This window comes from Oncorhynchus keta, chromosome 30 (assembly GCF_023373465.1).
Source record: "Oncorhynchus keta strain PuntledgeMale-10-30-2019 chromosome 30, Oket_V2, whole genome shotgun sequence".
In the NCBI taxonomy this organism is placed as follows: Eukaryota; Metazoa; Chordata; class Actinopteri; order Salmoniformes; family Salmonidae; genus Oncorhynchus; species Oncorhynchus keta.
In genome coordinates this window covers 60,586,427-60,607,932 of record NC_068450.1, presented here as the reverse complement: position 1 = coordinate 60,607,932, position 21,506 = coordinate 60,586,427, and the positions used below count along the sequence as shown (strand labels likewise).

Here is a 21,506-nt window from a genome sequence, read left to right as displayed (position 1 = left end):
CAAACGGAAACATTTTGGAGCCAAACACTGATGCTCAGCCTGATAATGGAAATAAACCACACAATACCTACAAGCTCTTAGAATATAAAGAACCAGTCAAAAAGTATGGACACACCTACTCATTCAATGGTTTTTCTTTATTTTTACTATTTTCTACATTGTAGAATAATGAAGACATTAAAACTATGAAATAACACATATGCAATCATGTAGTAACCAAAAAGGTGTTAAACAAATTTTATATTTGAGATTCTTCAAAGTAGCCACCCTTTGCCTTGATGACTGCTTTGCACAATCTTGGCATTCTCTCAAACAGCTTCACCTGGAATGCTTTTCCAACCGTCTTGAAGGAGATCCCACATATGCTGAGCACTTGTTGGCTGCTTTTCCTTCACTCTGCGGCCCAACTCATTCCTTACCATCTCAATTGGGTTGAGGTTGGGAGATTGTGGAGGCCAGGTCATCTGATACAGCACTCAATCACTATCCTTCTTAGTCAAATAGCCCTTACACAGCCTGGAGGTGTGTTGGGCCATTGTCCATTTGAAAAACATAGTCCCACTAAGCACAAACCAGATGGGATGGTGTATTGCTATAGACTGCTGTGGTAGCCATGCTGGTTAAGTGTGCTAGCAAACTTGATGATTGAGTTGGAGGCGTGCAGCCAAGGGTGAACAGGGAGTACAGGAGAGGGCTGAGAACGCACCCTTGTGGGGCCCCAGTGTTGAGGATCAGTGGGGTGGAGAGGTTGTTTCCTACCCTCACCACCTGGGGGTGGACCATCAGAAAGTCCAGGACCCAGTTGCACAGGGCAGGGTCGAGACCCGGGGTCTCCAGCTTAATGATGAGTTTGAAGGGTACTATGGTGTTAAATGCCGAGCTGTAGTCAATGAACAGCATTCTTATATAGGTATTCCTCTTGTCCAGATGGCAGTGTACCTTGTGATGGCGATTGTGTCGTCTGTGGACCTATTGGGGCGGTAAGCAAATTGGAGTGGTTGTAGGGTATCAGGTAGAGTATCAGGTACACTGAGGATGCGGCTAGGGATGCTGTCTGGGCCGTCAGCCTTGCGAGGGTTAACACGTTTAAATGTTTTACTCACGTTGGCCAGGGAGAAGGAGAGCCCACAGGCTTTGGTAGCGGGCTGTGTCAGTGGCATTGTATTGTCCTCAAAGAGAGCAAAGAAGTTGTTTAATTTGTCTGGGATCAAGACGTCGATGTCCACGACGGGGCTGGTTTTCTTTTTGTAATCCGTGATTGACTGTAGATCCTGCAACATTCGTTTCGTGTTTGAGCCGTTGAATTGTTACTCTACTTTGTCTCTATACTGACGCTTTGCTTGTTTGATTGTCTTGCGGAGGGAATAGCTACACTGTTTGTATTCTATCATGTTTCCAGTTGCCTTCCCATGATTAAAAGTGGTGGTTCCACACTTTCAGTTTTGCGTGAATGCTGGCATCAATCCACTGTTTCTAGTTAGGGAAGGTTGTAATAGTCACAGTGGGTACAATATCACCTATGCACTTGCTAATAAACTTGCTCACCAAGTCAGAGTATACATTAATGTTATTGTCTGAGGCTACCCGGAACATATCCTAGTCCACGTGATCGAAGCAATCCTGAAGTGTGGAATCCGATTGTCAGACAGGCGTTTCCTGTTTTAGTTTCTGTCTATAGGCTGGGAGCAACAAAAGGGAGTCATGGTCAGATTTGCCGAAGGGAGGGCGGGGTAGGGCTTTGTATGCATCGCGGAACTTCGTAGCAATGGTCCAGAAAGCTACCAGCTCGTGTCGTAAATTTGATATGCTGATAGAATTTAGGAACCTTGTTCTCAGATTAGCTTTCTATGTCTGACCAGTAGGCCACTCTGTCTGCCTCTCCAGCGTTGTTTTGGATCAGCCTCTGGGATTAGATCCCATGTCCAGTGTGGAGGTCCGAACAAAAGATCCGCTTCGGGAAAGTCGTATTCTTGGTCGTAATGTTGGTAAGTTGACGTCGCATTTATATCCAATAGTTCTTCCCGGCTGTAGGTAATAACACTTGAGATTTTCTGGGCTAACAATGTGGGCTAACAATGTAAGAAATAATAGTTAGGTGACCATCTCTGTCGGTGCCATTTTGTATGGGTGGTTACTTTGAAGAATCTCAAATATAAAATATATTTACATTTGTTTAACACTTTTTTGGTTACTACATGATTCCGTATGTGTTATTTCATAGTTTTGATGTCTTCAGTACTATTGTACAATGTAGAAAATAGTCAAAAGAAAGAAAAACCCTTGAATGAGTAGGTGTGTCCAAACTGTTGACTGGTACTGTATAATCACAAGACACCTACAAACTCAGGCTAGTAGTCCAGATTCTCAATCTCAGACCCACCTGCAGAAGTAGACAGACATACACAGTTATATTGCAGAGTAGAAAAAGGCCAATGTGATCATCATGTTCAATAGGTAATGCTGGACAATAACAGTAACATGCAAATATTTTAGGATTTTTCCCACAGAGATCCTATTAAATTACTGAGTTCTAAATTCTGCAAATCTGTGAGTTTTCCATCCTCCCTGCTGCAGTTTCCTCAAGGGAGAGCAGTTTGCGTTTGTAACTTCTCCGAATCAAGACTGGACCTCTACGGTTGCCATAGCCAAACGTCACTTTGGAGCGAAAGTTTTCAAACGGCTCCTTTGAGGAAGACATGAGGGCCGAAATGTTGTCGTTTCTCTCATAGCAGTGTACAATTTAGCCAGCTGTTTTTAAATAGAGCGTTTTGTGGACTGTTCACAGTCCCCGGTCTAAAGATGGAAGGCTTGGAGATGTCCGCTATGATACCTGCACTGCAGGAGCTAGCGAGGTGAGACTCCGCTGTTTTTACGCTGGACATTGTTATTGTTTAGCTACTGTAGGTAGCTAACATGCTAGCTAATGCTGGCTAACTTAGTAAAGTTTTCTAACTGCTCGGCATATTTCTGTTTAATAAAATAATTGAACAGTGTGACTTGATAAACATCAATAATGCTAACTAGCTCGGTAGCTTGTTAAAAGTACACTTAGCTAGCTACTGTAGCTAGCTAACTACACTGCTGTAACAACTTGCCAATGCAGTAGAATCATTCATGCATATCAGACACATTGAAGGTTTGACGATTTTCTACACTTCCAGTGCCACGGCAGAGGAATACAACAAGGTCGTTCAGAAGCCTCGTCAGATTCTCTGTCAGTTCATTGACCGAATACTGACAGACGTAGATGTCGGTGAGTCGCTGTTTCTCGCTCTGTCGCTGTTTCTCCTCGCCCAGTGTATTGACTGTGTGTGTGTGTGTGTGTGTTTCAGTTGCGTTGGAGCTGTCTAAGAGGTCCAGTTCAGAGCCAGCGTGTGTGATGCTGTTGGACTTTGTTCAGCATATTATAAAGTCTTCCTCTCTGATGTTTGTCAACCCTGCCTGTCAGCTGGCCCACTTCACAGACACACAGCAGAGCAGCACCGGTAAGAACGCACACACCCATCTTGTGGTTTAAACTGTCCTCTCCTCCTTACTCCCTCTCCCTTATTCTCCCGCTCTGTCTCTCTCACTAGAGTTCAGTAGGTGGGTTGTCGGCAGGTTGCTGCGGGTCGCCGCATCTCCAAGCTGTGACGTCATCCATGGGCGTGTCTCGGCCGTCCTCTGCTCCCTACTGCACGCACTCAGACCGCGAGCACCAATCACCTTCAACGTCATCGCCAAAGAGATGCTTGGATTGGCCCAGGACCTCAGCAATCTGCTCTACACACACACACACTCACACACCCCAGGAACACATACACACTCTACAAACACACACACCTTGTGGCCGGTAACCCTGCAGTCTTTCTCTGTCTCTCTCACCCCTTATCTCACCCCCTCACCACTCCTCCTCCCCTCGCCTGCCGCCTTGGAAACCCTGGTTGCAGTGACAGTGAACGTTCTGACCGATGCCCTCAGGGGATTGGCCAGCCGCAGGGAGATGGGGGTGGCTTGGGAGGCGGGATGTTTGGTTTTGTCCTATGGGAGTGCTCGGTTAAGGAAGGTTGCTATGGTGATGCTGAGGCGGTTGGCAGAGATTGGTGGGTTCCCAGAGAGGCGGAGTCAGGAGTTTTTTACAGCATACCTGATGCTGCTGGACACACACACACCTGAGCCAGAGACATATGGGGGAGAGCTGCTGAAGCTGACCCAGTGTGTGTTTGGATCTGCTCACACACACACACGTTTTGAGCGTACCCACCTGGCCCAGCTGTTGGAACGTGTGTGTGTTCTGGCAGGGACGGGCTTAGTTCTGGAATTAGAGGTCAGCCAATCTCTGAGCTTTGTCTTTAACTTCCTGTTGTCCGTTCCATCGGGATACGAGAGCGCCTCGTCGCTACGGAGACAGAGAGTCACTGAAGTCTGCAGAAACCTCACACTCTCCATCGGGATGGAGAAACAGTCTGAGGTACGCACACACCATAGAGTTAGAAAGAGGACTCATCTTTGTATCATCTTTGTTTTTCTCAGCATGGCCAGCGCAAGTGAAGCAATCTCTATTTTAAAGTGGTCAATTTTCTTCTTCTTTTGTGTTAAAGAAAGCGTTAAGCTAATGTTGATGATTTACCACCACCTGGAGTCCTGAACCAAATCTTGTGTGTCATTAATTTATTGTGGCCACTAGACGGTGATATTTTATAAACCATAGCGAACCCAATTTGAAAAAGAAGACCATGCTCTGATCGTTGACTGATCGCTCCCAACCCATTGTAGTCTCCACCCAGTTGACTATTTTAAAATGGTGGAACCCCTCAATGGCAATGACCATGCTGAAACGGGTTATATCCATCTAGAGTCCCCTTTCCACTTGTATCTCTCTCACACACACTGGCCTTCATTTATCAACCAATTGCATTTCGTTTGAATATTTGTGTAAAATCAACTTACAGTCCTTTGTGTGTGTGTGTTTGTGTGTCAGTGTGTGCATGGGTTTCTTTACACTGCCCTGAAGGCTGAGGTTGCCGTGGTGATGCAAGAGAGGGAGGATGGAGAAACGGCTGCTAAGCGACCCTGTCTACCCATCACCCCCCTGGCCAGCAAGACCCCCGAAACCCCCCCGATGTGAGTCACATCTGATCTCTACTCTCTAGATCACTCTAAATCCTACTGTCCATATCAACGTGTTACCATCTTTATCTTTATTTATGTGTGTGTGTAGGGAGGTGGACATGCGTGTGCGTAGTGAGGTGTGGGCGGCAGTGAGCAGCAGGCTGGATGACCTTCTGGCTTCTCTGGTGAACTGTGACCTTGACCCGACGACCCCTGAGCCTGATGCTGACCCTCAGATGACCCTGAGAGCTCTGGAGGGACTCGCTCTCATCCTGCACCTGGCTGGCCTCTGTTACACACACACCTGGTATATCACACACACCCAGAAGTTAACACACACACACACCAAAACACACCAGGTATCACACACCCACCCAGAAGGTAACACACACACACACACACCAAAACACAGCAGGTATCACACACCCACCCAGAAGGTAACACACACACACACCAAAACACACCAGGTATCACACACCCACCCAGAAGGTAACACACACACACACACACACCAGGTATCACACACACACCCAGAAGGTAACACACACACACACACACCAAAACACACCAGGTATCACACACCCACCCAGAAGGTAACACACACACACACCAAAACACACCAGGTATCACACACCCACCCGGAAGGTAACACACACACACCAAAACACACCAGGTATCACACACCCACCCGGAAGGTAACACACACACACACCAAAACACACCAGGTATCACACACCCACCCAGAAGGTAACACACACACACACCAAAACACACCAGGTATCACACACCCACCCGGAAGGTAACACACACACACCAAAACACACCAGGTATCACACACCCACCCGGAAGGTAACACACACACACCAACACACACCAGGTATCACACACCCACATTATCTCTCACACAGATCTTTCCATCTCTCTTTCTCTCCTCCAGTTCCTCTCTGCTGTGGCTGTCTGCCTCCACTCTGGGCAGGGCTTTGGAAACCTGTCAATCACTGCTGGGTGGGGCTAAGTCTACTGCTGACCACGCCCATATACGGTCTGCCATCCAGGTGGCTGTCAGAATACTGGACTCCATCATCTACCTGACCAGTAAGAAAACACACACGCACACACACACACACACATATAAATTGTTGTCATGTAAAATGTCGTTCTTACCTCCGTGTCTGTGCGTAGTGAGTAGCCCGGCTGAGGACAGTGGTCTCCAGAATAGTGTGTGCGCGTTGCTGTCAGTGCCATGGGTGTGTGAGCTATCGTCTGTCCCAGCCTATCAGATGGCAGGATTCCCCCCCAGCCTCTCCGACTTGGCTAAGAGAATGTCTCCCTGCTACTGTGAGTTAGTGTGTGTGTGTGTGTGTGTGTGTGTGTGTGTGTGTGTGTGTGTGTGTGTGTGTGTGTGTGTGTGTGTGTGTGTGTGTGTGTGTGTGTGTGTGTGTGTGTGTGTGTGTGTGAATATAACATCTCTGTCTCTGCAGCCCCCCAGGTCCAGGCGGAGTGTGTGTTGCTGCTGTCTCTGCTGCGTGAGGATGTGTGTGTGTCGTGGCGTGTGTCTGTGTGTTCCCAGGCCCTAGAGAGTCCCCATGAGGTGGTCAGGGCCAGCGCTGTCAGGAGCTTTCCTCTACTACTGCACCATGTGGGACACACACACCACAACCTAACACACAGCACCTTAATGTAAGTACACACACCACAACCTGACACACACCACCTTAATGTAAGTACACACACCACAACTTGACACACACCACCTTAATGTAAGTACACACACCATAACTTGACACACACCACCTTAATGTAAGTACACACACCACAACTTGACACACACCACCTTAATGTAAGTACACACACCACAACCTGACACACACCACCTTAATGTAAGTACACACACCACAACCTGACACACACCACCTTAATGTAAGTACACACACCACAACCTGACACACACCACCTTAATGTAAGTACACACACCATAACCTGACACACACCACCTTAATGTAAGTACACACACCACAACCTGAATGTAAGTACACACACCACCTTAATGTAAGTACACACACCACAACCTGACACACACCACCTTAATGTAAGTACACACACCACAACCTGACACACACCACCTTAATGTAAGTACACACACCACAACCTGACACACACCACCTTAATGTAAGTACACACACCACAACCTGACACACACCACCTTAATGTACACACACCACCTTAATGTAAGTACACACACCACAACTTGACACACACCACCTTAATGTAAGTACACACACCACAACCTGACACACACCACCTTAATGTAAGTACACACACCATAACCTGACACACACCACCTTAATGTAAGTACACACACCACCTTAATGTAAGTACACACACCACCTTAATGTAAGTACACACACCACCTTAATGTAAGTACACACACCATAACCTGACACACACCACCTTAATGTAAGTACACACACCACCTTAATGTAAGTACACACACCACCTTAATGTAAGTACACACACCACCTTAATGTAAGTACACACACCACAACCTAACACACAGCACCTTGCACACTGACATACTTTCAGCGTTTCCATCACTGTGTCAGGGGTATGTTAACAGTGTTTCTGTCTGTGTAGGAGTGTCCTGGAGGACAGCTCAGAGCAGGTGAGGGCGGAGCTAGCTGGTATTTCTGGTCAGCTGACCTGCGTCCTATCGGGAAGCTCCAAATTAAATGTCAATCACAAGGAGCCCCTCCCACTACCCATGATCCTTTGCTCCCGCCTCGGCCTTGCAGCTGAGCATGTTGGGAAGGGCACTCCCATTGGAGCATCCGTCATCAAGCCCATCTTACCTCTGCTACGACCGAGTAGCAGCAGTGTTGCCAAAAGAGGTGTGTGTGTGTTCTTGTTTTAATGTTGACGAAATGAGTGTGTGAGATCTTACGTGTGTGTGTGTGTGTGTGTGTGTCTTAGCATTCCTAGATGCTCTGCCGCACCTCTGCCAGCATGTCAACCTTGGAGGCGGAGACAGTGACTCTCTGGCCATTCTGAGAGATCTGATTGGCCTAATAGAAGACCCAGACCCATCAGTCAGAACACTCTTCAGCCAATCAGTTCGCTTCCTGCTGGCGGAGCCCACCTCCGAACCTGACCAGGATCCAGTCAAGGAGCTGCTGGTGTCTCGTGTGAAGGAGGCGTTCAGTAAGGCTAAACTCAACAGAGACGACGAGCTACGCAGCACACTCATACTGACCACTGGAGAGATTGGCAGGTAAACATCAGAAAACACTTTTAATGTCTTGGTGAAAAAGATGTGATGGAGATGAATTAGACCTTGGTGACAGTTCTAACAAGCTTTCTCCCCCCCCCACCCCCCTCTTTCTCTCTGTCTCTCCCTCCCTCTCTCTCTCTCGCTCTCCCCCAGGGCTGCTAAGGGTAGCTTGGTGTCGTTCTCTCTCCTGAGGTTACTGCACTGTCTCCTGTCCAAGTCCTCTCCTGTCTCTGTCACAGCCTACACACAGATCACTGCCCTGGCCACAGCTAGAGGACTCAAGCTACAGACACTGTTCAGTCAGTACAAGAACCCTGTCTGCCAGGTAACCCTGTCTGCCAACACACACACACTTGTATGTAATCACAACTGTCTGCTTGTACCTGGTTGTACCAGTGTTGGTGTGTGTGTGTGTGTTTAGTTCCTGGTAGAGTCTCTCCACTCGCGTCACGTCGGCTCCCTGCGGAGCACACCAGAGCAAGGTAGCCAGCTAGCCAATCAGAGAGAAGTAGCTCTGGACATCCTGTCTCAGGTCGCCCACGCCTTTGACTTCCCTGACCTGCAGCGCTTCCTCACGGTATGTACACACACAGATATATACAGTTGAAGTCGGAAGTTTACACACACTTAGGTTGGAATCATTAAGACTAATGTTTCAACCACTCCACAAATTTCTTGTTAACAAACTATAGTTTTGGCATGTCTGTTAGGACATCGACTTGGTGCATGTCAACAATTGTTGACAGACAGATTATTTCACTTATAATTCACTGTATCACAATTCCAGTGGGTCAGAAGTTTACATACACTAAGTTGACTGTGCCTTTAAACAGCTTGGAAAATTCCAGAAAATTATGTCATGGCTTTAGAAGCTTCTAATAGGCTAATTGACATAATTTGAGTCAATTGGAGGTGTATCTGTGGATGTATTTCAAGGCCTACCTTCAAACACAGTTCCTCTTTGCTTGACATGGGGAAAATCAAAAGAAAACAGCCAATACCTCAGAAAACAATTGTAGACCATTTCCAAATGCCTGAAGGTACCACGTTCATCTGTATAATCAACAGTATGCAAGTATAAACACCATGGGACCATGCAGCCATCATACCACTCAGGAAGGAGATGTGTTCCGTTTCTTAGAGATTAATGTACTTTGGTGCGAAAAGTGCAAATCAATCCCAGAACAGCAAAGGACCTTGTGAAGATGCTGGAGGGAACAGGTACAATAGTTTCTATATCCACATTAAAACGAGCCCTATATTGACATAACCTGAAAGGCCGCTCAGCAAGGATGAAGCCACTGCTCAAAAACCGCCATAAAAAAGCCAGACTACTGTTTGCAACTGTACATGGGGACAAATATCACGCTTTTTGGAGAAATGTCCTCTGGTCTAATGAAACACAAATAGAACTGTTTGGCCATAATGACCATTGTTATGTTTGGAGGAAAAAGGGGGAGGCTTGCAAGCCGAAGAACACCATCCCAACCATGAAGCGCGGGGGTGGCAGCATCATGTTGTGGGGGTACTTTGCTGCAGGAGGGACTGGTGCACTTCACAAAGTAGATGGCATCATGAAGGAGGAAAATGATGTGGATATATTGAAGCAACATCTCAAGACATCAGTCAGGAAGTTAAAGCTTGGTCGCAAATGGGTCTTCCAGATGGACAATGACCCCAAGCATACTTCCAAAGTTGTGGCAAAATGGCTTAAGGACAACCAAGTCACGGTATTGGAGTGGCCATCACAAAATCCTGACCTCAATCCTGTAGAAAATGTGTGGGCAGAACTGAAAAAGTGTGTGCGATCAGGGAGGCCTACAAACCTGACTCAGTTACTCCAGCTCTGTCAAGAGGAATGGGCCAAAATTCACCCAACTTATTGTGGGAAGCTTGTGGAAGGCTACCTGAAACGTTTGACCCAAGTTAAACAATTTAAAGGCAATGCTACCAAATAATAATTGAGTGTATGTAAACTTCTGACCCACTGGGAATGTGATGAAAGAAATAGAAGCTGACAAATCATTCTCTCAACTATTATTCTGACATTTCACATTAAAATGAAGTGGTGATCCTAAATGACCTAAGACTAGGAATTTTTACTAGGATTAAATGTCAGAAATTGTGAAAAACACAAACAAATTTCAGTTTGTTTATTATAATCTAGAACTTGATATTGAAATCAGCAAGGATTTAATTTGGACCAATTGAAATGTGTGTATAAAGTATGTGTGTGTGTGTCTTTGCAGAGGACTCTCCAGGTGCTCCTCCCCTATCTGGCAGCGAAGGCCAGCGCCACAGGCTCCGCCCTAATCAGGACACTGGCCAATGAGATGAAAGCGAACCGGCGCGAGATCCTGATCAACAACTTTAAGTACATCTTCAGTCACCTGGTGTGTTCCTGCACTAAGGAGGAGCTGGAGAGAGCCTTCCACTACCTCCAGAGAGAGACGGAGATAGAGCTGGGCTCTCTGCTGAGGCAGGACTTCCAGGGCCTGCACAACGAGCTGCTGCTACGCCTGGGAGAACACTACCAACAAGTACACACACTGGGGCATCGCTTTGTGTTCCACATCCTTTAGCTGGAATATGTTCACTTCATGTCATCATGGCCTTTTGTGGCTTATTGCGTTGTCTGTGTAGATGTTTAATGGTTTGACTGTGTGTCTGTGTAGATGTTTAATGGTTTGACTGTGTGTTTGTGTGTAGGTGTTTAATGGTTTGGCTGTGTGTTTGTGTGTAGATGTTTAATGGTTTGACTGTGTGTCTGTGTAGGTGTTTAATGGTTTGACTGTGTGTTTGTGTGTAGGTGTTTAATGGTTTGACTGTGTGTTTGTGTGTAGATGTTTAATGGTTTGACTGTGTGTTTGTGTGTAGATGTTTAATGGTTTGACTGTGTGTTTGTGTGTAGGTGTTTAATGGTTTGACTGTGTGTTTGTGTGTAGGTGTTTAATGGTTTGACTGTGTGTTTGTGTGTAGGTGTTTAATGGTTTGACTGTGTGTTTGTGTGTAGGTGTTTAATGGTTTGACTGTGTGTTTGTGTGTAGGTGTTTAATGGTTTGACTGTGTGTTTGTGTGTAGGTGTTTAATGGTTTGACTGTGTGTTTGTGTGTAGGTGTTTAATGGTTTGACTGTGTGTTTGTGTGTAGGTGTTTAATGGTTTGACTGTGTGTTTGTGTGTAGGTGTTTAATGGTTTGACTGTGTGTTTGTGTGTAGGTGTTTAATGGTTTGACTGTGTGTTTGTGTGTAGGTGTTTAATGGTTTGACTGTGTGTTTGTGTGTAGGTGTTTAATGGTTTGGCTGTGTGTAGGTGTTTAATGGTTTGTGTGTAGGTGTTTAATGGTTTGACTGTGTGTAGGTGTTTAATGGTTTGTGTGTAGGTGTTTAATGGTTTGTGTGTAGGTGTTTAATGGTTTGACTGTGTGTAGGTGTTTAATGGTTTGGCTGTGTGTTTGTGTGTAGGTGTTTAATGGTTTGACTGTGTGTTTGTGTGTAGATGTTTAATGGTTTGACTGTGTGTTTGTGTGTTTTTAATGGTTTGTGTGTAGGTGTTTAATGGTTTGACTGTAGTGTTTAATGGTTTGACTGTGTGTGTTTAATGGTTTGTGTGTAGGTGTTTAATGGTTTGACTGTGTGTAGGTGTTTAATGGTTTGGCTGTGTGTTTGTGTGTAGGTGTTTAATGGTTTGACTGTGTGTTTGTGTGTAGGTGTTTAATGGTTTGACTGTGTGTTTGTGTGTAGATGTTTAATGGTTTGACTGTGTGTTTGTGTGTAGATGTTTAATGGTTTGACTGTGTGTTTGTGTGTAGGTGTTTAATGGTTTGACTGTGTGTTTGTGTGTAGGTGTTAATTGGTTTGGCTGTGTGTTTGTGTGTAGATGTTTAATGGTTTGACTGTGTGTTTGTGTGTAGATGTTTAATGGTTTGACTGTGTGTCTGTGTAGATGTTTAATGGTTTGACTGTGTGTTTGTGTGTAGGTGTTTAATGGTTTGACTGTGTGTTTGTGTGTAGGTGTTTAATGGTTTGACTGTGTGTTTGTGTGTAGGTGTTTAATGGTTTGACTGTGTGTTTGTGTGTAGGTGTTTAATGGTTTGACTGTGTGTTTGTGTGTAGGTGTTTAATGGTTTGACTGTGTGTTTGTGTGTAGGTGTTTAATGGTTTGACTGTGTGTTTGTGTGTAGGTGTTTAATGGTTTGACTGTGTGTTTGTGTGTAGGTGTTTAATGGTTTGACTGTGTGTTTGTGTGTAGGTGTTTAATGGTTTGACTGTGTGTTTGTGTGTAGGTGTTTAATGGTCTGGCCATCCTGGCCTCATTTGCCTCCAATGATGACCCATACCAGGGACCCCGTGACATCACTACCCCGGAACACATGGTAATGCCATCACACTGATGACATCATTGCTTTTCTGATTAGTTTCTAGGAGATGCATCAGTCCTTTAGCAATGGCGAGGCTTCAGTGTCACTGAGTGCTTGGAAAACGTCTTCCTCTTTACTTTAAATCTCTCTCTCTCTCCCCCAGGCTGATTACCTCCAGCCCAAGCTGCTGGGCATCCTGGCCTTCTTCAACATGCAGCTGCTGAGCTCCAGTGCTGGGGAGAAGGACGGTAAGAAGATGGCCCTGACCAGCCTGATGGCCCTGATGAAGATGATGGGCTCCAAACACACCAGCTCAGTCCGAGTCAAGATGATGACCACACTACGGACTGGACTACGATACAGACAAGACTTCCCTCTGCTCTGCTGCCAGTCAGTACACATAGTGCTGACACATACACACACACACTAATTCAGTTTGCTTGCTTCCTTCTTCCTGGTTCTAACTTATTGTTTCCTGTGTGGACAGGACGTGGGAGTGTTTTGTGCGTACGGTAGAGCCCGCCCACCTGGGGCCGTTGCTCAGTCATGTGATCGTGGCGCTTCTTCCGCTGATACCACTCCAGCCCAGAGAGACTGCTGCTATAATACACTACCTCATACTGGACAACAGGTAACTGGACACATACACACCACCCACACACACACGTAACACACGTAACAATCTCTGTCTGTGTCCTACAGGGAAGAGGTGCAGGACTATCTCCATGAAATCTACTTCCTGCCAGACCACCCTGAACTCAAAGACATACACACTGTCCTGCAGGACTACAAGAAGGTGGGAACACCCACACCCACACACACACCCACACACAGTCCTACAAAAGGTGAGTACACACATATGGGTTATTACCCTGGCCAGATAAAGTCCTTCCAGCCTTTGGTCCGTAGGCCTGAGACGTTCACCCAAAAACACTGTTTTACTCCGCAGGGGAAAAACACCAATACACTCACTTTTGATGATGACGAAGATAATGAAGGTACTCTTCTCTCTAGTTGACGTCCAGGACCAGTGACCTGGCTGCAGGCCTGCAGCTCTCCATGAGGGCTGTCCAACACGAGAACCTGGACGTCAGAGTTCACGCTCTGACCAGCCTCAAGGACATGATGCACAGCAACCAGGTGTGTGTTGTTTCTGTAACAACACATGACTCATAGTTGTCCCATTTTGTGTGTGTTGCTGAGATGCTGTGTGTTATGTTCTGCTGTGTGTGTGTTCTCTAGGAGTGGTTGCTGCGACAGGTGTGTGCGTCGGAGGCGGTAGAGCCAGTCATCTCCTCGTTAGTCTCAGTGTTACTGCGAGGTTGTCAGGACTCTTCCCCGACGGCCAGGCTGCTGTGTGGGGAGTGTCTGGGGGAACTGGGGGCCGTGGACCCTGGACGGCTGGACCTCTCGCGCACACACACACACGGCAGCAGCAACACCTTCGTGGTAAGGACAGAGTGTGAAGACGCTGGGAAATGAACCCAGAAAGGAAACAGCGTTTCTTCCAATTGGTTGAATCTGAATAAATATTTGTGTGTGTGTGTGTGTATAGAGTGGGGTGGAGGAGAGTAACTTTGCCTATGAACTACTGACGGAACTGACCAGGACTTTCTTGGCGTATGCTGATGATGTCAGAGCACAGGACTCGGCAGCCTATGCAATGCAGGTACACACACAATATAATTCTTTATTGTTCACAACCAATTCATTCATTGGAGGCAAAAACATGGAGCTCCTTCCTGACACGTGTGTGTTTGTTCCAGGAGCTGCTGTCTATTTTTGAGTGTCGTGAGGGCCGTAGTGACTCCCCTGGTCGACGGCTGTGGAGGAGATTCCCTGAACAAGTCCAAGAGATACTGGAGCCTCACCTCAACAGCAGGTACTCTCTCTCTCACTCTCTCACTCTCTCACACACACGTACACACCACATCATCTCTCCTGTTTGTGTAGGTATAAGAGCAGTCAAAAGGTGGTGAACTGGTCCAAGGTGAAGAAGCCTGTCTACCTCAGCAGCCGAGGAACCAAGTTCTCTGATTGGTCAGCTACCTGGGCCGGATACCTCATCAGCAAGGTAACCTCTGAGCCTGGACTTTAACCACTGTCAGCTAGCTTTGCTGGATACCTCACCAGCCAGGTCAGTATTGAAATATATACCAGAGTTCATGGCCAACAATAAAAAAAAACACTGGTCCCAACATTAAACCCTGTGGTACACACTTTTAAATGTATATGTGGTAACGCTGTTTTTAATTTATAAACCAATTCAAATTGTTTGGGGGATAACTTTCCGACATGTTGTATGGGTTTGTTTCAGGTGAGACATGAGTTGGCCAGCAAGGTATTCACCTGTTGCAGTTTCATCATCAAACACGACTACAAAGTTACCATCTACCTGCTGCCCCATATACTGCTTTACATGCTGATGGGCTGCACTGCTGTTGAACAAGGAGAGGTACCATACACAGCTCACTACCTCCTCTTTCTTTATGACTAATAGAATTACAACAACTAAAAGCTTATTTAGATCAAATGAACATAATTAACTCCAACTGAGATTACATTTATTGTGACATTAAATGATTGATCTGGCCTCTCGAGTGGCGCAGTGATCTAAGGCACTGCATCGCAGTGCTTGAGGCATCACTACAGACTCGGGTTTGATCCCAGGCTGTGTCGCAACCGGCCGTGACCGGGAGTCCCATAGTGCGGCGCACAATTGGCCCAGCGTCGCCTGGGTCAGGGGCGGGTTTGGCTCATCGCGCTCTAGTGACTCCTTGTGGCGGGCCGGGCGCCTGCAGGCTGACTTCGGTCGTCAGTTGAACAGTGTTTCCTCCAACACATTGGTGCAGCTGGCTTCCTGGTTAAGCGGGCAGGTGTTACGAAGCGCTGTTTGGCGGGTCATGTTTCGGAGGATGCATGACTCAACCTTCGTCTTTCCCGAGCCCATTGGGGAGTTGCAGCGATGAGACAAGATCGTAAATACCAATTAGATATCACAAAATTGTGGCGGAAAAGGTGATCAAATACAAAAAAAAATGTAAAAGTTAAATCTAAATTAAATCTGTTTCTCCAGGTAACAGAGGAAATGCTGGCTGTGCTCACAGAGGGTGATGGGCGTGGGGGGCGTGTCCAGGAGGCCTCATCTAGCCTTTCACAGCTCAGTACTCAGAACCAGGAAGCAACGTCCAGCCTATCACAGCTGAGCACCCAGACGGTGTTCAGTATGCTGGCTCACCTCACCCAGTGGAGCCGACACACACTGTCGGCTAGAATCAAACACAGCGGTTAGTAACACACACACTTCATTGCTGAACCTCAGAATGCACTGTGTAATAACAGCTCAGCTCAGGCGTGGAATTATGGTTTGCTTTGAAGTGTGTCTCCTTTTGTCTCGTGTGTGTGTGTGTGTTTTTACAGAAAGTGGTGACTACCAGCGGGTGGTAGCGTTTCTAAAAGGCATCCCTCAGGACGTGTTAGCCAAGGCCTCTCTACGGTCTAAAGCCTACACCAGAGCCCTGATGCACTTCGAGGCTTACATACTGGAGAACAAAGAGGACATCCAAGATCATCTGAGCTTCCTACAGGTAACTCTCTCACCCACCACCGCATCACGTCTACCGGTGAGACACATGCTGATTAGAGAATCCTAACGCATAGTGTGTGTGTGCAGACGCTGTACGCGGCCATGCACGAACCGGACGGTGTGAGGGGTGCGAACGCTCTCCGGCGGGAAGAGCCGTCCCTACGGGAACAGATTCTAGAACACGAGAGCATCGGGTTGCTAAGAGACGCTACGGCCTGTTACGACCGGGCCATACAGCTCGAGTCCGACCAGGTAACACGCGCACACACACACACACACACACGTGCTGATGAAGTGTGCATCAGTATATGTGGTTGTGAATACAGACTGCAGTGAAATCTCTGTCTCCCTGTCTAGATTGGACACTACCATGGGGTGATGAGTTCTATGCTGGGGCTGGGACAGCTCTCTACTGTCGTCACACAGGTCAATGGAGTCCTGGCCAACAGGTGACAAAACACACACATCCATGCTAGTCCAGTAAATGAGTCCTTTCCATTGTAAACACAGGTTATTTTCACCTGGTTATCCGTAGGCCCCAGTGGAAGTCAGATCTGAACACCTACAGGGTGGAAGCTGCCTGGAAGCTCAGCAAGTGGGACCTACTGGAGGACTACCTGGGCTCTGGTGAGAACACACACACACACGTTGACGTTGTTGACATTGCTATAACATTTGACTGTTGTTTTGGTGTGTGTGTGTGTGCAGATCGTAAGTCCAGCACGTGGGGTGTGAGGCTGGGTCAGATGCTGCTAGCGGCTAAGCGGCGCGACGCAGAGACGTTCTACGACAAACTGAAGCTGGTCAGGACAGAGCAGGTGGTGCCTCTAGCTGCTGCTAGCTATGAGACTGGGACCTACCAGAGAGGATACGAATACATCGTCAGGTCACACACTAACCTACTCACACCAGATGCACCCACCTTTATACACACATACAGGCACACTGATGTGTGTATTTGTGTGTGTTTAGGCTCCACATGCTGAGTGAGTTGGAGCATGCCTTCACTGACCTCCAGAGACAGAGAGAAGGCCATGCCCCTAGCACAGCCACGCTGCCCTCCCATTGGCCAGATCGGCTGGAGATGACCCAGAATTCTTTCCGCGCCAAAGAGCCAATCCTGGCCCTGCGGCGAGCCCTGCTGAGCATCGGCTCAAGGTGAGTTCCACTAGACTCTTTGAACCCAGTGTAAAGGAATATTTGATGTTTGTGCTTTTCTAATAACCAATTAGACTGGGTTCGTGTAAGTGACTGATTGATCGTGCCTGGGAAGAATCCTCACTATCAGTATCTGCAATTAGGCAGTACGCCCAGAACCCTTGTTTTGAGAACGAAAGATATGTCAGTTTGAAGGTCTCAGCTTGGAGAGAAGAAGCCTCGTGAGGTATTGGTTTGTAACATGCATGAACCAAATGAATGAATTTTGAATAATGGATAAGCTAAATCATGCACATATAAGTAGTATATAAGAGAAGTAACTCGACTGCATCTTTCAGACCGGTTCTTTATGCATCTAAGTTTGACTGTGACCTCTCCAGCTTACTGTTAATAATCAATTATTCACTTAATGTGGACTTCAGGTGTCCCTGGTGGTCATTTCCACAACACCACTAAGCTAAAGCCGAGGCAATCACTCTGAGAGCTAATGCTAATTTTCACATCACAGGCAAGGTTACTCATTTTGTGTGTGTGTGTCTCAGTGTGTGTGAGGGGCTGGTCGGAGAGTGCTGGCTGCAGAGTGCCCGGGTGGCCAGGAAGGCAGGACATCACCAGACAGCCTTCAACGCTCTGCTGAACGGACAGAACACACACACTGCCGAACTACTGACAGAGAAGGCCAAGTGGCTGTGGTCCAAGGTACACGCATATAAACACTAACCTACTCTCTCTTACACACAAACACATATACTCTCACTCACTCACACTCGCATGCATCTCTCTCTGTGTCTCTGTAGGGAGATGTCCACCAGGCGTTGATAGTTCTCCAGAAGGGAGTGACTCAGTGTTTCCCAGTCGACCAGCCTCTCTCAGACCAGAGGAGTCTACAGACCAAAGGTAAAGTCTACTGTTAATAATGACATAACATAATGAGATGTAATTACAGGTCATGATGATATGGAGTTTCAGGTAAAGCCATGCTTCTGGTGGGACGCTTCATGGAGGAGACAGCCAACTTTGAGTCGAACGCCATCATGAAGGCCTACAAGGTACGTAGTACGATACTACCCGACATTATACTAACCAAAGCGATACTACCCAACTACCCGACATTATACTACCCAACTACCCGACATTATACTACCCAATGCAACACTACCCTACATTATCCTACCCAACTACCCGACATTATACTACCCGACATTATCCTACCCAACTACCCGACATTATACGACCCAACGCGATACTACCCAACTACCCGACATTATACTACCCAACGCAATACTACCTGACATTATACTACCCAACTACCCGACATTCTACAACCCAACACTATCAACCATATACTACCCAAAGCCCTACTACCCAAGACGATACTACCCGAACTATGAACCATATATTCCACAACGCTATACTACCCAACACTATCAACCATATACTACGCAATGCTATACTACCCAACAGTGTCCAGTGCCATCATGAAGGCTTACAATGTACCCAACACTAACGTTGCCTTCCTCTACCTCTGCAGGATGTGACCACCCTGCTACCAGAGTGGGAGGATGGTAACTTCTACCTGGCTAAATACTATGACAAGTTGATGCCCATGGTGACAGACAACAAGCTGGAGAAACAGGGCAACCTCATACGATACATCGTCACCTACTTTGGAAAGTAAGACGAGCATCTCTCCTGTCGTAATATTGAAATGTCTACTGCCGGATATTGTCGCCACCACTTCTGAACTATGTCCTGTGTTGTTGTCCAGAGCTCTGCAGTTTGGGAACCAGTACATCTATCAGGCCATGCCTCGGATGCTGTCTCTCTGGCTGGACTTCGGGGCCAAAGTCTACGAGTATGAGAAAGGTAAGTGTCAGTGAGGGGGAGAAGGGTAACAGTGTGTTGATCAGTGAGGGGGAGAAGGGTAACAGTGTGTTGGTCAGTGAGGGGGAGAAGGGTAACAGTGTGTTGGTCAGTGAGGTGGAGAAAGGTAACAGTGTGTGTTGGTCAGTGAGGAGGAGAAAGGTAACAGTGTGTGTTGGTCAGTGAGGAGGAGAAAGGTAGTGTGTGTGTTGGTCAGTGAGGGGAGAAAGGTAACAGTGTGTGTTGGTCAGTGAGGGGAGAAAGGTAACAGTGTGTGTGTTGGTCAGTGAGGGAGAAAGGTAACAGTGAGGGGGAGAAAGGTAACAGTGTGTGTTGGTCAGTGAGGGGGAGAAAGGTAACAGTGTGTGTTGGTCAGTGAGGGGGAGAAAGGTAACAGTGTTTGTGTTGGTCAGTGAGGGGAGAAAGGTAACAGTGTGTGTTGGTCAGTGAGGGGAGAAAGGTAACAGTGTGTGTTGGTCAGTGAGGGGAGAAAGGTAACAGTGTGTGTTGGTCAGTGAGGGGAGAAAGGTAACAGTGTGTGTTGGTCAGTGAGGGGAGAAAGGTAACAGTGTGTGTTGGTCAGTGAGGGGAGAAAGGTAACAGTGTGTGTTGGTCAGTGAGGGGAGAAAGGTAACAGTGTGTGTTGGTCAGTGAGGGGAGAAAGGTAACAGTGTGTGTTGGTCAGTGAGGGGAGAAAGGTAACAGTGTGTGTTGGTCAGTGAGGGGAGAAAGGTAACAGTGTGTGTTGGTCAGTGAGGGGAGAAAGGTAACAGTGTGTGTTGGTCAGTGAGGGGGAGAAAGGTAAGTGTGTGTGTTGGTCAGTGAGGGGGAGAAAGGTAACAGTGAGGGGGAGAAAGGTAACAGTGTGTGTTGGTCAGTGAGGGGGAGAAAGGTAACAGTGTGTGTTGGTCAGTGAGGGGGAGAAAGGTAACAGTGTGTGTTGGTCAGTGAGGGGGAGAAAGGTAACAGTGTGTGTTGGTCAGTGAGGGGGAGAAAGGTAACAGTGTGTGTTGGTCAGTGAGGGGGAGAAAGGTAACAGTGAGGGGGAGAAAGGTAACAGTGTGTGTTGGTCAGTGAGGGGGAGAAAGGTAACAGTGTGTGTGTTGGTCAGTGAGGGGGAGAAAGGTAACAGTGTGTTGATCAGTGAGGGGAGAAAGGTAACAGTGTGTGTTGGTCAGTGAGGGGGAGAAAGGTAACAGTGTGTTGGTCAGTGAGGGGGAGAAAGGTAACAGTGTGTTGGTCAGTGAGGGGAGAAAGGTAACAGTGTGTTGATCAGTGAGGGGAGAAAGGTAACAGTGTGTGTTGGTCAGTGAGGGGGAGAAAGGTAACAGTGTGTGTTGGTCAGTGAGGGGAGAAAGGTAACAGTGTGTGTTGGTCAGTGAGGGGAGAAAGGTAACAGTGTGTGTTGGTCAGTGAGGGGAGAAAGGTAACAGTGTGTGTTGGTCAGTGAGGGGGAGAAAGGTAACAGTGTGTGTTGGTCAGTGAGGGGAGAAAGGTAACAGTGTGTGTGTGGTCAGTGAGGTGGAGAAAGGTAACAGTGTGTGTTGGTCAGTGAGGGGAGAAAGGTAACAGTGTGTTGATCAGTGAGGTGGAGAAAGGTAACAGTGTGTGTGTTGGTCAGTGAGGGGAGAAAGGTAACAGTGTGTGTTGGTCAGTGAGGGGAGAAAGGTAACAAACAGTGTGTTGGTCAGTGAGGGGCAGAAAGGTAACAGTGTGTGTTGGTCAGTGAGGGTGAGAAAGGTAACAGTGTGTTGATCAGTGAGGTGGAGAAAGGTAACAGTGTGTGTGTTGGTCAGTGAGGGGGAGAAAGGCAACAGTGTGTGTTGGTCAGTGAGGGTGAGAAAGGTAACAAACAGTGTGTTGGTCAGTGAGGGGAGAAAGGTAACAGTGTGTGTTGGTCAGTGAGGGTGAGAAAGGTAACAAACAGTGTGTTGGTCAGTGAGGGGGAGAAAGGTAACAGTGTGTGTGTTGGTCAGTGAGGGGAGAAAGGTAACAGTGTGTGTGGTCAGTGAGGGGAGAAAGGTAACAGTGTGTTGATCAGTGAGGTGGAGAAAGGTAACAGTGTGTGTTGGTCAGTGAGGGGAGAAAGGTAACAGTGTGTGTGTTGGTCAGTGAGGTGGAGAAAGGTAACAGTGTGTGTTGGTCAGTGAGGGGAGAAAGGTAACAGTGTGTGTTGGTCAG

General features: G+C 47.2%; 1 protein-coding gene and 1 long non-coding RNA gene across 13 annotated transcripts in view; one reads left to right on the top strand and one right to left on the bottom strand.

Moving 5' to 3' along the window:
* Positions 1–2,610: 2,610 nt before the first annotated feature.
* The window catches only part of atr (ATR serine/threonine kinase), a 36,112-nt gene continuing 17,216 nt past the window's right edge, over positions 2,611–21,506 (top strand). The window contains exons 1-36 of the mRNA XM_052487028.1: positions 2,611–2,852; positions 3,162–3,253; positions 3,333–3,485; positions 3,576–4,624; positions 4,961–5,103; positions 5,201–5,398; positions 6,029–6,186; positions 6,274–6,429; positions 6,573–6,771; positions 7,726–7,979; positions 8,062–8,359; positions 8,513–8,684; positions 8,781–8,936; positions 10,609–10,899; positions 12,644–12,733; positions 12,882–13,108; positions 13,206–13,349; positions 13,421–13,514; positions 13,733–13,858; positions 13,961–14,167; positions 14,274–14,387; positions 14,485–14,600; positions 14,672–14,792; positions 15,036–15,173; positions 15,795–16,005; positions 16,139–16,305; positions 16,392–16,556; positions 16,662–16,753; positions 16,840–16,931; positions 17,013–17,190; positions 17,277–17,462; positions 18,005–18,161; positions 18,260–18,359; positions 18,432–18,511; positions 18,994–19,136; positions 19,231–19,328. Coding sequence (XP_052342988.1) covers positions 2,800–2,852; positions 3,162–3,253; positions 3,333–3,485; positions 3,576–4,624; positions 4,961–5,103; positions 5,201–5,398; positions 6,029–6,186; positions 6,274–6,429; positions 6,573–6,771; positions 7,726–7,979; positions 8,062–8,359; positions 8,513–8,684; positions 8,781–8,936; positions 10,609–10,899; positions 12,644–12,733; positions 12,882–13,108; positions 13,206–13,349; positions 13,421–13,514; positions 13,733–13,858; positions 13,961–14,167; positions 14,274–14,387; positions 14,485–14,600; positions 14,672–14,792; positions 15,036–15,173; positions 15,795–16,005; positions 16,139–16,305; positions 16,392–16,556; positions 16,662–16,753; positions 16,840–16,931; positions 17,013–17,190; positions 17,277–17,462; positions 18,005–18,161; positions 18,260–18,359; positions 18,432–18,511; positions 18,994–19,136; positions 19,231–19,328 — 6,418 coding nt within the window. The 5' untranslated portion in view covers positions 2,611–2,799. The remainder of the gene's footprint in view (positions 2,853–3,161; positions 3,254–3,332; positions 3,486–3,575; positions 4,625–4,960; positions 5,104–5,200; positions 5,399–6,028; positions 6,187–6,273; positions 6,430–6,572; positions 6,772–7,725; positions 7,980–8,061; positions 8,360–8,512; positions 8,685–8,780; positions 8,937–10,608; positions 10,900–12,643; positions 12,734–12,881; positions 13,109–13,205; positions 13,350–13,420; positions 13,515–13,732; positions 13,859–13,960; positions 14,168–14,273; positions 14,388–14,484; positions 14,601–14,671; positions 14,793–15,035; positions 15,174–15,794; positions 16,006–16,138; positions 16,306–16,391; positions 16,557–16,661; positions 16,754–16,839; positions 16,932–17,012; positions 17,191–17,276; positions 17,463–18,004; positions 18,162–18,259; positions 18,360–18,431; positions 18,512–18,993; positions 19,137–19,230; positions 19,329–21,506) is intronic.
* Positions 6,852–7,719, bottom strand: LOC127914040 (uncharacterized). Of its 12 annotated transcripts, none has more exons than XR_008087700.1 (4): positions 7,480–7,719; positions 7,340–7,393; positions 7,135–7,280; positions 6,852–7,045 (listed from the first exon to the last, which is right to left on the bottom strand). It is a non-coding gene; the product is annotated as an uncharacterized LOC127914040 (long non-coding RNA). The 12 variants fall into 12 exon arrangements; XR_008087693.1 differs by having other exon boundaries at positions 7,112–7,294; positions 7,354–7,393; XR_008087692.1 differs by having other exon boundaries at positions 7,135–7,294; positions 7,354–7,393.